This window comes from Mercenaria mercenaria, chromosome 6 (genome assembly GCF_021730395.1).
Source record: "Mercenaria mercenaria strain notata chromosome 6, MADL_Memer_1, whole genome shotgun sequence".
In the NCBI taxonomy this organism is placed as follows: Eukaryota; Metazoa; Mollusca; class Bivalvia; order Venerida; family Veneridae; genus Mercenaria; species Mercenaria mercenaria.
This window is the reverse complement of record NC_069366.1, coordinates 28,148,925-28,164,215: the sequence shown is the minus strand read 5'-3', so window position 1 is coordinate 28,164,215 and position 15,291 is coordinate 28,148,925. Positions and strand designations below refer to the sequence as shown.

Genomic DNA, 15,291 nt, shown 5'->3' with positions numbered 1-15,291 from the left:
TTTTTGTTTATTTGTACCCATCTTTGTAAGGATAGAGTATTACAGATATGACTATGATATCAAGTAAGTATATGATAAAATCTGTAATAAGAAAAAAACCGTATTGTGCTGCCTGGATGTATATTTTGGTTGGTATTTATAAACAAGAGGGTCATGATGACCCTGGATCGCTCACCAGAGTAATATGTTTCAAATGTCAAACTGATGATTTTTAGAAATTTTTTGGAAAATTTTCCGATGTACAATCAAGTAACCACTGGGGCGGGGCCAATTTTACCCCGGGGGTCATGATTTGAACAAAGTTTGTAGAAGTCGACTAGGCAATGTTACATATCAAATATCTAAGATCTAGGCCTTCTGGTTTATTTTAAGCAAATTTATGAAGATTTCCCTATGTACAATAAAGTAACCCCTGGGGCTGGGTCAATTTGACCCTGAGGGGGTCAAGATTTGAACAAATTTTGTAGAGGTCCACTAAGCAATGCTACATGTCGAATATCTAAGCTCTAGGCCTTCTGATTTATTTTTAGAAAATATTGAAGATTTTTCTATGTACAATCAAGTAACCCCATGGGCGGGGCCAATTTGACCCCGGGGTCATGATTTGAAGAAATTTTGTAGAGGTCTACTAGGCAATACTACATGTCAAATATCTAAGACCTAGGCCTTCTGGTTTATTTTTAGAAATTTTTTGAAGATTTTCCTATGTAAAATCAAGTGACCTCTGGGGCGGGGTCAATTTTGACCCTGGGGTCATGATTTGAACAAATGTTGTAGAGGTCCACTATGCAATGCTACACGTGAAATATCTAAGCTCTAGGCCTTCTGGTTTATTTTAAGAAAATTTTTGAAGATTTTCATATGTAAAATCAAGCGACCCCTAGGGCGGGGTCAATTTTGACCCCGGAGGTCATGATTTGAACAACTTTAGTAGAGGTCCACTAGGCAATGCTACATGTCAAATATCTAAGCTCTAGGGCTTCTGCTTTTTGAGAAGAAGATTTTTTAAGGTTTTCCTATGTAAAATCAAGTGACCCCTGGGACGGGGTCAATTTTGACCCCGGGGGTGTGATTTGAATAAATTTTGTAGAGGTCCACTAGGCAATGCTACACGTGAAATATCTAAGACCTAGGCCTTCTGCTTTATTTTTAGAAATTTTTTGAAGATTTTCCTATGTAAAATAAAGTGACCCCTGGGGCGGGGTCAATTTTGACCCCGGGGTCATGATTTGAACAACTTTAGTAGAGGTCCATTAGGCAATGCTACATGTCAAATATCTAAGGTCTAGGGCTTCTGGTTTTCGAGAAGAAGATTTTTTAAGATTTTTCTATGTAAAATCAAGTGACCCCTGGGGCGGGGTCAATTTTGACCCCGGGGTCATGATTTGAACAAACTTAGTAGAGGTCCACTAGGCAATGCTTCACACCAAATATCTAAGCTCTAGGGCTTCTGGTTTTTGAGAAGAAGATTTTTAAAGTTTTTCCTTTCGGTTGCCATGGCAACCAGAGTTCTGCATGGAATTCAATTCTTTGAACAATTTTTAGAGAAGACCATCCAAGGAACATCCCTGTGATGTTTCATCAAAATTGGCCTGTTGGTTTAGGAGGAGATGTTGTTTAAAGGAAAGTGTGGACGGACGGACGGACGGACGACGGACGGACGGACGGACGGACGACGGACGGAAGGACGGACGGACGCCGGACGGTGAGCGATCACAATAGCTCACCCTGAGCACTTTGTGCTCTGGTGAGCTAAAAAGCAGAAAATTATGAAAATGTTCAAAAATCGCTGGCAGTTTCAGCAACAGTGGGTGTGTTCAAAGCAATTTTTCACAAAAACAAGCCTGGTGACATATTATTTTTATTTGTTCATTATTTTCAGCACACATTTTCCTATCATATATATGAATTTAAAAAATTCTATGAAAGGAAAAAAATTATCGGAATTCTCTTTAAATAACCAGTATTTTTGAAACAACAGTTCCCGTCTCAATTCCATCTCTAGAAGGTATAATTTTGGTTGCATGTAACAAAGTTTATCTGGTTGTTTAAAATCTTCTTTTAAACAATCCACAAACCAGAATCCAGGTTCCTGGGGCAACGCCCACATCTCATAAGTTTCTTAATGACAATGTTCTTTGAAATAAAGTTAACTTATAAGTGGTCAGTATTAATATTTGATTGGAAAAAAAATGATGTTGTTGTACATTATATCAATGAACTGCCGTCTCACATCTAATTTATCTCGACATTATTATGATTCTCGGTAATTACCTGTATTTTTTATTTTACTCTCTTTCGGTATTTCAAGCTTCTGCTTTATTGATTATATAGGTGCGCACGCTAGGCACGTTATAAGCCAGATTGGTTATTATTGGCCTAATGTCTTGTCACAGGGGTGATCAGTTTCACATGAAATCGTCAGAAGAAATAGTTACTATTCCCGATAGCATTCCATTGTAAAACAATATTGAAAATATATTTTTGTTTCTTTTGTAAACGTAAAACTTTCAAGTATATTAAAATAAATTTTGTGACAGTATATTCAAAGCCTATGATGTACAGTACAACAGTAATTATGGGAAATTTTGCTATTGAAAACAAAGTACGTTGTCATAATAACATATCCAAATCATTTTTTACATTAATTTTTACATTTATGTAACTTCATGGAACAAACCTTATCAGTCTGGTGCTGTGAAATTCTATAATTGTTTATAAATACAATGAAATCTTCTCATGTATATAATTGTTTGGTGCTGTTTATATTTCGCTTTGAAACTCGTTTTTGTTAGACATACATGTATTTATTACATACTCGTTTCTATTCCCCGTTAAGTTAATCTGGTACCGGAAACGTCAATATTTTTCCATACACTGACGCCTGAATTTCATATTGGCTGCGTAGCGTAATTCAGTGTGTGTAGTTGCACTATTTTTTCTATTCAGTTCAGTATTGTCAATCCTATTCAGGCTATTGAACATATTTATGATATTTACATAATATTTATACGTGTAGATGCGTATGTAATAAAAAGGTTATTATCTTTGCATCGGGAAATATGCACTCGTTCTTCAGCGGAAGAATATTGCGCTCCTAAAGTCGCGCAATATTTCCGCTGAAGAACTCGTGCATATTTCCCGATACAAAGCTAATAACCTATAAATATTTATTTCACTCTATCTTGTTGATGTATTGCTAAGTTATTTTCTTGAGAATAAATTCAATTTTGTAAACTGTTTTCTTCGATATTTGTTTAACTGGGTGGTGTTTAGGCTGTTTGCAGTTAAAAATCATGTCACATTTGGACTATATGAAAAACAGATATATGAAAACTATAAATATTATTGCTGTATAGCCAAACAAATATCAAATTAATATCAAATTAATATGCTGTAGATGAAGTGTCACTATTCCATTTCATTATCGCAGCAAGAAATTTTCAACTGTTGGGTCTCGCGCTATATATATACACCACGGGCACCGGACCAGAAAAAAAAATGCCACTGTACATGTTATACCCTACCGCTAGGGATGGGTAAACTTGCGAACCTTCTACTTTTCGTCTGGCTCCGTCCCCTATTTCCAGAGTTAGTCAAAAATGCACATTTTCACCTTGTGACGCGCCTAGCTCAAAAAGTATATCATATAAATTGATGAAACATTGCATGAGTCTTTATCATGATATGAACTTGCACACCTCCTATCTTTCGTCTGACTCCGCCTCTATTTTCAGAGTTATGGCCCCTGAAATAGTTGAAAATGCACATTTTCACTTTGTGACCCGCCTAGCTCAAAACGTAATTGATATAAATTGATGAAAACTTGCACGAATCTTTATCACGGTATAAACTTGCGCACCTTTTATTTTTCGTCTGTCTCCATCCCCTATTTATAAAGTTATGGCCCCTGAAATAGTCAAAAATGCACATTTTCACCTAATGACGTGTCTAGCTCAAAAAGTATTTTTTGTAAATTCATGAAACCTTGCAGGAGTCTTCATTATGATGTAACACTTGGCATTCTTTATGAGATTTTAGCGCTAATTACAGTGTTACGGCCTTTGAAATAGCCAATATATTGGATTTTTTGTTTGTGATGCTCATAGCTCAAAAAGTATATGACCTAGTAATCCTTTATATAAAATGTTTGTTGAGGCTATACCCCCTTAAGACTGCAAACATTTGAATCATTGTCCCTTATTTGTGACAAATGTACCAGTGGGGGCACACCCTGTGTCCTACAGACACATTCCTGTTTTCATTTCTATTAAACTTAAAGTAAATGAAAAAGACAATACGATCGATATTGCATGTGGTGCATCAGCAACTTTTATATTTAAATTATGCCACAGCTTTGGACTTGTCTACAAAATTATTCTGATTGGACAGCTTCCGTTGTATCTTTACAAAGTAAGGCTAAGTTTTTTCGGAGATTTTAATGTTAAAGGAGTTGATACAATGAAAATGTTAAATTTAGAATAATATTTGGATATCGTGATGGATAATTTAAGAGTTTGTTTTGTACTTAGGATTTCAGGAGAAGTATAACTAACTGTGACATTATAATGTTTGTTCTTTACCGGAAGATGCAAGAAAAATTCCACGCCGCATTTGTTGAATAATATGAAAATAAATGATACATTTGGGAATCATTTCGTTATTTGTTGAAAGACATCGCTTAGTTAAAATACATAATTTTGCTTATTAATTAGAAAAGCATTATTATTGAAATACAGTATTCAAGCAGGCAAGAATTATTTTTTAAAAAGTAGCTTTGTTCACAACAGTCTGATGCAGTGCTCAACAGTTTACAGTGTCTGGATGAAACCTGGATTTGTCTGCCGAAATGTGGTTTTAATACAATACTTACTTTCGCTACTGTATTTAAGCAGTCATGAATAATGCATTAGCCAACAGCAAAGTTCAAAGCAGTCTGATGCAATGTATAATTTTTACAGACTAATTGCTGAAATAAAAATATTTCTAGCAAAAACATCATAATGTGGAAGGAAATTCATTTCCACAATTGACGCGACATTTTTGCTTATATAACAAACGTCTGTACGTGAAATATCCTCACAATATTTATACTGTCAATAATTGAAAAAAGTGACAATTTAGCAATCAGCGTCAATGCATGTTTGTATGGAGAAAATGCGCTGTTCGTAATTTCTAAAGACATCTGTTAATATATAGCACTGGAACATCCAGACTAATAGTTTGACTAATGACTGACCTGCACTAAACTAAACTAAACTAAACTAAAAACAAGACCTTTTTGTATCACGATCACAACAAACAGTATTTGAAATGAACACTGTACAGAGAGAATAATTCCAGGAATCAAGTTTCTATCCCCGAGAAGATTAAACCTAACTCAGTGTACATAAATCACTGTGTCGTGTTACAGCGTATTTCAAAATCTTAGAAGGACTTATGTACATTTGCATGTTGATTTTACAGATGTCTTCGTTGCATCTAAACAAATGTCTTACTAGTACTTTATTCATGGGATTTCCAAACAAAATATTTGTTACGCACCCGTACTGATGCCCTTATTCTCCAATTAGTTTGTCTGTCCAAGTTTCTTCAAACTTAATTAGTAGGAAAGCCTCCATGGTACGGTAGGTATTATAGCTTTGGACAATTTTTTGCATGGTACAGTAAAATGTGAATTTCATAAATATCCTTAATTATTCATATTAATATTATCGTATACATGTTTTATCTCACCTGTGCATTCGCCGTACGTTCGAAATCCGTCCATCCGTCCACACGTTCCTTCAAGCAACATCTCTGAAACCTTTAGCTGAGATGTGCTGAGACTCGGCTAGGATGTTCTTGGGTATACCCTTTTCCAAGGTTAATTAAACTGTTCCACTTGGTTGCACATCCAGAGATAAAAGTAGAATTGACGTCTCTTGAACCGCTGGTCCGATCATAAAAGAACTAGTTGCATAGCTGACCATCTACCAAATTATTTCATTTCTTCTGCCAGGAGGAGTGGTCGGTTATGTATAAGCCAATATAACTCTTGTAAGAAACTTAATGGTCGATTTTTTTCGGCGAACGCCGTCTAAATTCGTTTTTCGTTACCTATGCCACGTGACTTCAGTTTGCAAATCAAACTACTTGATAACGCATTAGAGATAATTTATCAAAATTGAAGATTTTTGCAACACCCTGCCTGATTGGACGAGAGTGTCAATTTCTTTCACTCTGTTGATTGTGCTACGCTGAGTGAAATGTAGACAAAGCGTTTATCCTAAACGACGCTGTTCACAGTTTTAAAGCTAACTTTGGCTCAGTATATTTAGCAAGAATATTGATATATCTCAAAATGATAAGTAAGTTTAATAAATATGATAAAAACCTGTTCAAATACCAACATATATCAAATTAAAGAAAGAGCTGAATACGGTCTGCGTATCACATGAATAAGGGTGTGATAAGAGTCTTTTATGTAAAGAAGAGCTTTTAAAAGATTTTCCTTGTTACATTTGTCGTCTGTATATGAAAAGGTTTCTTGCTTTTGTGACTTATTCAGATTGCATAATAAAATGAGTACTTGTTTGCTTTGATATATTTGTTATAAGTTATTTAACTGATTTATTATATATGAATATTTTTCTTTAGTATTGTATGCAAATATTGAACTCAGTTTCATTATATATATGCTATATAATGGCTGAATCTCATACAGTTTATCTATGTGATATGACTACGGTCAAACTTTGCTTATGGAACAGAAATATTGAAATAATTACAATTGTATGTTTTGCTTGACCTTCACTTTTTTTAATAGGTGTGACGTCACTGTCCAAAGATTCATGAATAGCGAATATGCATTTGTTAAAGCGGGATCAGTTGGCCTATTTTCGAAATAAATAAAGCGCTATTGTGCTGGATATATAGTATATTCTGCAACCAGATTTCTTATTCAGTGGCCATCTAAAAATATATTGCTCTGCGTATTTTGCTCGTTTCATGAGTTTACAAGCATTCGCACAAATCAGAGTTTCACTCCGCCCGCCAGCACGAATAGCACGGACAGTAGTGCCCTATCAAGACGAAGGCCTTTTCTTTTTATGGCCCGGCATAAAATATAAACACGTTTATGACCTCTTCTCATGAACCGCTTCATGAATCTTCATCAAACTACTGCTGTAATTATTCGTCTAAGGATAAACGAAACAAAATTGCAACCCTACGAAACCTTTGCGAAAAATTAAAAGAGAACCATTGAAATTGTTAAAGTGCGGTGTTTTGTTTTGCAGTTTGAAAAATGTTATATGAAAGATGAATGTTAGATGAAAAATTCATAACCTTCTTTCCTTATTACAATTCGCCGACCATCTTTTTTAAAGATATTTCTTGTTTTATACAATTTTACATAAACGTTGCTTTGACGACCATTTATCAATAATATTTAGATCGTTTAAAGTTATAAAACAACATCATCGCCAGAGGACATGGTCACTTTTTGCTATATCTACTAGTATGTAGCGGAATGTTTAGAATATTCACCCTATATTTTTCCCTATATGCCTGTACGGAAAACGGGAAACCTTCCTCTCTGGATCTGCAGGCCAGTTTTCAAAACACTTTAGCAGAAATGTTTCTAGGCTGGTTCTCTACCAAAGTCAGTTGGAGCTCAGGTGAGTGGTACAGAGACAAAACAAAACAAGCTTGGAGAACATTTGTATCGGTTTTAAACGTTTTAGCTTAAAATATACTTGTAGTAATATAAAAGAATAATGAATTATATATATTTGATAAATTGTAAGAAATGGTTGTATTTTAGTTAGTGCTGTTAAACTGTTTGTAAGTAAGACATCAAGACTGGTTACGATTGTCCAATAACAGCATATTTGAAAAATATTTCATTTTTCTATCAGGCAGTACAAAACACAGGACAAATAACGCCAACATCGCATACGTTTCATCACGACAAACAATTTCTTTGAAATGAAGTAAATTTATATGCGGCCAATATTAATATCTAATTGTGAAGAATTATATTGTAGATCTAGTAAATTATTCCAATGAACTGCCGTCTTACATCTAATTTGTTTCGATTTTTTTTATGATTCTCGGTAATTAACTGTATTAACTATCTTACTCTGGTTCGGTATTTCAAGCCTTTGTTTTTATTCATTTTATAGATGCGCATATTAGGCACGTTATTAGTCCCATTACTTACTATTGGCCTAATTTCTGATCACAGGAATGATCAGTTCATCACATGACATTGTCAACAACAGATAATTATATACCGAGTTCTCCATAGCAATTCATTGTAAAACAGTATTGAAAATATATCTTTCATTGTTTCTTTTGTAAACTTTTTAGTATATTGAAATAAATTTTGTGTCAGTATAGTCAATAAAGGATATCACGAGTGAACACCAGATGCAATACTAGTATTTTCACGAGTGGCATAGCCACGAGTGATAATGTAAGATATGGCGTTCGTGAGTAAAAGTTAGTTTGATCTTACATGTAAAACAAACATTTTTTATGTTTTGTCTAAATTTACTCATTTTATAGTTTCTTACCATTGAAAAATATATTTGATATTTTTCCTGCGAAAATACAAGATATATTTCACTCTAATATTTCGATATTTCGCTTAAAAAAAAACATGTATTAAAGCCTGAAATGTACAATAAAACAGTAATATTGAAAATGTTATTATTGAAAACAAAGTACATTGTCATAATAACATAGTCCGATCATTTTTGTATTGATATAACTTTATGAAACAAAATTATACCTTACCAGTCTAGTGCTGTGAACTTGTTTTGATGTTTATAATACAATAAAATCTTCTCATGTATATATCTGTAATTGTTAGTTGCTGTAATATTTTGCTCTGAAACTCATTTTTGTTACTGAGACATGTATATTTATTTCACTCTGTCTCGTTGATGTGTTGTGAAGTTGTTTTGTTGAGAATAAATTTTAACTTTTTAAAATTGTTGTATTCGGTTTTTGTTTAAATGAGTGATGTGTAGGCTGTTTGAAGTTAAAAATCATGTCACATTTGGACTATCTGAAAAAAAAACAACAGATACATGAAAAATATAAATATCATTGCTGTATAGCGGCAAACAAATATCAAATTAATACGCTGTGGATGAAGTGTCATTATTCCATTTCATTTTCGCAGCAAGAAATTTTCAACTGTTGGATCTCGCGCTATTTATATACACCACAGGCACCGGACCAGAAAGACAATGCCACTGTGCAACCTTAACTACTATTTATGGTTCTAACGTTTTGCAATATCTACTGGAGTTAACCCTTACCCTGCTAACTTGTCCGTCGTTCACGTTGGACAGTACCATTCACTGTTAAAACTGGTGCTTACCAAAAAGATACTGACTGAATGGCGAACAGTGCAGATCATGATCAGACTGCACGGATGTGCAGGCTGTTCATAATCTACACTGGTCCCAAAGGCAGACTCGATCGTGTCCAGCATGATAAGGGTTAACATAAACCATGCTTGATAACAAACTTGACACAATACTTGTAAAAATCACATGCCAGTAATTTTGATAAGGAAAGAGGACAAGGTCAAAGAAGAAACATACATTAATATATGAAAAACTAGACTAAAACACAGACTGTAGCGGATAACCTAAGAATTCGCGTTTTGCATAGTCTTAAATACAGAAGTACAATTAACTCTGATATAATAGTGCAATATTTGATCTTTACCCGAAGACACAAGGTAAATTAAACGCTACATTTGTTTAATGATATGCAAATAAATAAATCATTTGGGGAAATTATTTCGTTATTTTCTAAATAATATTATTTCACTAAAATACATCTTTTTGCTTATTAATTCAAAAAACTGTGTAAATGAATTACAGTGTTTAAACGGTCAAAAATACATTTTCCAACCAGTAGCTTTGTTCACAATCTGATACAGAGCAACATTTTTCAGTGCCTGGATGAAACCTGGATTTGTCTTGCCAACAATATTCAAGGTACTACTAGCAAAAATGTTGTTTCACTAGAATATTAATGAGCCGCACCATGAGAAAACCAACACAGTGCGTTTGCGATCAGCATGGATCAAGACCAGCCTGCACATCCGCGCAGTCTGGTCAGTATTCATGCCGTTCGCTTTCAAAGCCTGTTGCAATTAGAGAAATCGTTAGCAAACATCATGGATCCTGACCAGACTGCGCGGATGCGCAGGCTGGTCTGGATCCATGCTGGTCGCAAACGCACTATGTTGGTTTTCTCATGGTGCGGCTCAATTGTTTTCACTGCTATATCTAAGTAGTCAAGAACAATGCATTACACAGCAGTCATGTTCAAAGCAGCCTGGTGCAATGCATAATATTTTAGTGTCAAGATATCTGTAAAATAGGTCTTTCAACGATATTCAAAATTTGTACTATATAATACTAGCAAAGAAGGGAGTTGACTTTTTAAACTTATATAACCAACGTCTAAGTGAGATATCTTCACAATATTTATACTGCCAAAATCTGAAAAAAAGTGACAATAGATTCCAGTCAGTGCCAATGCACATTGTATGTCTGTAATTTCCGAGGTATTCAGTTAATATATATTAAGATATTATTCTGAAATATCAGTTTCTCATTTATACCACAGTATTACTAAATTTTGAGAGGCCTTTCAAATGAATATTTAAAAGCGTATATTTGTGTGAATGTCAAGATGTTGACATATTATCCAAGGACGTGCCTATGCCTTTCATAACACGAACAAAGGAAATAGTTCCAACCGCTTAAGTGACTTTCTCCAAGACTAGCTGACAAACTATACTGAATGTCTTTGTTAAACAGCAGAGCTGATGAAACCCGTCTCTTTCATACAATTTTGCTCTGTCCTTAATGATTTTATCGATTTTCAAATTATATAGATTGTGAGCTCAATCATTTCAGGGATAACTTAAATCTCTTTATATTATAAGCTATTAACACACAACTAATTAATTATGTGCAGCTTAATTTCCTTAAGGCTGGAACTCCTATATTTGACTTTAGTCAGTGGATCCACAACATGCACTGCATTCGTAAAGAATACGTCTTCTTACTCATATATTTGCCCTGACTCCTAGAAGCACAGCTCAAATAAGCTATCATATTAATCATTCAACTACCACAAAGGTATGTCCACGTTGTCTTGGTTGTACTTCGCCAATAATACTGAGACCCGTATGTAAGCTGTATCTAACCTTTCACCTTCTTTTCCCGATGCTCAGCTCATATGCTCTCGTCTAGAGCATTTGATTACCATAAAGGTGTAACTAGCGTATCTGGTTTAATGAAAGGAAAATGCAAGTTTTGACAGAAATTGCAGTGTGAAATGTTATACTTCAACGATGAAAATGCTACCGTGATACTATACATCACTGGAAACTTAAGTAACAAGTCGTTTGACACGTGCTGTGCTGTTTTATCTAAAGATACAATTAAAGAAAAAGACGTGTTTTCATTTTTATTCACAAAAACAAACTTAACAACCTTTACATACATTTGACCTGCATTTCTAATGCTTACATATATTATAATATAATGATAATGTTCTACTTAATTTTAGTTGTTTCCAACCAAGCACATTTAAATACTACGGCTAGTTATAATTTGAGGAAAACCACTTACGATACTTACACTTTTTATCATATAAGTTGCTTTAATATCATATGTCAGTAAATCAGCAAAACATTTTTGTACGTAAATGTTTTTAAGACTGCCAAGGTATCGGCGTCCCAAGTCTTTCGTATTTTTATTTGAATAGTAATTGCATTAAAGTTCATCACCATTTCCTCTTGAATATCTTAACCTATACCAAAATTAAATACTCAAATAGTTATAATGGTCGTGTAATAATCAATATGAGCTTTTCTCTCATGCTTTTCTCTCATGCTTTTATCTCATGGCAAGCTTCACATAAAACGTCCAGTCTATGTCTGTTTTAGTCAAAAAGCTTATTTTGTGGAAATTAGAAAGGTTATAGCATGCGAGTTTAAGTGACCTTATTCAGTAAAGTGTAGCGAAATACTACGCACATATTTCACTAGTTTCACACTTACTTAAAAAGTAGATATTTAACTTGACTAAATATAACATAATGGCCCTATATCGCTCACCTGTTATCATTGCACTTAAGGGCAAGAAGGTCCCCAGAAAAAAATATCTAAGTCCAAAGGACAGGAACAACAAATGGAAGAAATTTAACCAAAAAGAAAAAATATTCTTACAAGGTACAGATATGTCAAAATACACCTAAAATTGGAGGTACCATCCATATAATACCTCAGAAAAGTGGTCTCGATTTTTCCCTACGGTCAATAATAAAAAAGTTACTAAAAATAAGCTATTTAAAGTAACGTAAAAAGGAAGTCATTAAAAAAAATATTGTAAGTGAACAAAGGAAGGATCTGCCAAATAAAAACAAGAGCACTACAATGCAACGCAAATGCAGAGCAATGTACACACAAAACAAAGTCATATGACCTTTGACCCCTAAGTGTGACCTTGACCTCTGCACGTCGTTTCGATAAGGTGAACATTTGTGTCAGGTTTCTTTGAAATCCTTCAAGGGGTTCAAGAGTTACAGAGCGGAAGGGAAATTGCTAACCAACAGACAAACAGACAGACGGACACCGAGGCGATAACATAATACGTCCCTTCGGGTGTTTATAAAGGAATCGAGATCTTATGGTGATACAAGTCGTGTGCAAGTTTGGTTAAAATCAAATCATAGATAAAGCTGCTAACAATGTCAAAATAGCTAATTTTGGCCCTTTCAGGGGCCATAACTCTGGAACCCATTATGGGATCCGGCCGGTTCAAGAAAAGAACCAAGATCTTATGGTGACACAAGTTTTGTGCAAGTTTGATTAAATTCAAATCATAAATGAAGCTGCTATTGTGCAGACAATGTCAAAATAGCTAATTCTGGCCCTATCAGGGGCCATAACTCTGGAACCCATTATGGGATCTGGCCGATTCAAGTAAGGAACCGAGATCTTATGGTGACACAAGTTTTGTGCAAGTTTGATTAAAGTCAAATTAAAAATGAAGCTGCTATTGTGCAGACAAGGTCAAAATAGCTAATTCTGGCCCTTTTAGGGGGCCATAACTTTGGAACCCTTAACGGGATCTGGCCAGTTAAAGAAAGGAACCAAGATCTTATGGTGATACAAGTTGTGTGCAAGTTTGGTTAAAATAAAATCATTAATGAAACCAATATCGTGCAGACAAGAAATTGTTGACGGACGACGCACGGATGGACGGACTGAAGACGGACGAAGGGTGGTCACAAAAGCAAATGTATGTCAGCAGCTGAATTCACAATTTATTGCCATGTTATAAAAACCATTTGCTAAAAATGCTAGTTTTTCGTCCTTGTACAGATCAACATCATGGCTAGTTACAAATTTATAAATAACTGTACTATTTTTAATGTAACACACAATAATGTGTAATACCGGTACATGCAACCCTGTTATTGCGTTGTTACATATATGCTCTGTAGTTGTTTTTGTTTGTTTTCAAATATTAAATTTGGTCGTAAGATCTCTTTCAAGAAGGAGAGAATGAACACTTCAAGAAACCGAAACAAATACTGAAATTAAAAAGTACTGAAAATAAAATGCACCCGGTATTCATTTATATTGAAATCAGATACATATTTGGCAGGTACATGTGTTTAACTTTAGACTAGTGTTTCCCTACTGTCTTTTAAGACAGAACCAATAGATATAACACTTATTTTGCGCTGTCTTCCGGATGCTACCATATCGGGAGAAAACAACGTCACCATTTCCTCTTGAGTCGAATTTGCCGACATCGTCTTTTCTCGATGCACATCAGCAAAACACGTGACTTGATTTGGAGACTGGGAACAAGTTTCAACATTATTGACAGAATGACTGTCATCCGCTTCCGCTACAGCAATACTTCTTGTACTTCCGCCGGAATTTGTTCTTTCTACTTCCAGTGGTGATGTGTCCTTAGTAACCTTAGTAACTGTACTTCCGTTCTTTTTGTCAGTTCGAGTTCTATCAGCCAGTCCCGACACTGGTTTTGTACCGTTTGATGTATTTTTGCTGTTATTCTTTTGTTTAGACATGTTATATTGCTGTCGAGCTTTGTTTGTCTGTGATTTTCCTCTACCAGTTGAAGATTTTAAATATGGTGTAAAATCAGGGGTCTTTTCATTTTCTATTTTTAATTTTAAACCAAGTTTATTCTTACTTTGAATACATGGCTTACTCACTCCTGCTGAGACTGGTTTAGCCACTGGCTTTGTGGATTTCTTTGTATAAACACTTGTTGTCTTCGGTAATGGAGCACTCGATGGTTTATTCTTTACAATTTTAGTAGTATCTGTATCAACATTTTCTTTCGTAGGCCTATCTTCAAAAGTAACTGTTTTAACTATTTGTTCTTTCTGATCATTATCATCACTGTCTTCTAACAAATCATCACAATCAAAAGTATCATCTTCACCCGAGTCTGACGATTCCGGTGAGAAACAATCTCTTGAATAATTTTCCTTGTCATCTACAGAGTCTATAATAATTGTAAATCCGTTTGCAAATGCTTTGGCGTATTCATCATTTCGTTTTAACAGGCAAGAACTTCCTCCCATCTTACCACTAGTTGCTCTATATGTTTTCTTAGCTCGCCGACTACGCCCTGATTTAACTCGGCTTGGGTGTGCCTCTATATCTCCAAACATTTCTGCTGTGTAGTTAATACTGTGATCTTGATTTGTTGTAGGTTCCGTGCTGTCACTATCTCCAGAGTCGTCTTCCAGTATCCCTGCTGCAATAAGTGAAAAAGAAATAACATAAGGTTTCAAAAAATGTCTGTTACTCGTAAAATAGTGCTCAAGAATCTATGCAAACATATTCTGAAGATTTAGGGAAAAGTTGTTATGAAAGTCGTTTAGCTGTAGGGTTAGTCGCAACTGTCAGAGATTGCTTAGATGAATAGTGTTCGGTTTGATTAAAAAAACAGCGGTCAAAAGTACAACAACTTCAAGATTTAGGTAATATTTGCATTTTGTGGTTATAAGCTCAGCCTAGAGATAAACGAAATGATCAGCACATAATACTTCATAAGCAGGCAGGTAACACAGGCGGAGAATCACATCCTACCGTCAACGAACTTATCAGAGCCTTACACAACATTCTTTGTAAGCAGGCAAGTAACATGGACAGAATATAGTATACTGATCATATGGCAAACAAAAAATTAACAACCTTACCCACTCTTTGACATAAAT

At 34.8% G+C, this 15,291-nt stretch overlaps 1 protein-coding gene across 6 annotated transcripts in view; it reads right to left on the bottom strand.

The window, feature by feature from the left end:
* Positions 1-11,476: 11,476 nt before the first annotated feature.
* LOC123549328 (uncharacterized) overlaps positions 11,477-15,291 on the bottom strand; it is a 64,226-nt gene continuing 60,411 nt past the window's right edge. For all 6 annotated transcript variants that reach the window (XM_045337334.2, XM_045337336.2, XM_045337337.2 and 3 more), the window contains one exon: positions 11,477-14,828. In XM_045337334.2, the coding sequence (XP_045193269.2) occupies positions 13,714-14,828 (1,115 nt within the window). In that variant the 3' untranslated portion in view covers positions 11,477-13,713. The remainder of the gene's footprint in view (positions 14,829-15,291) is intronic.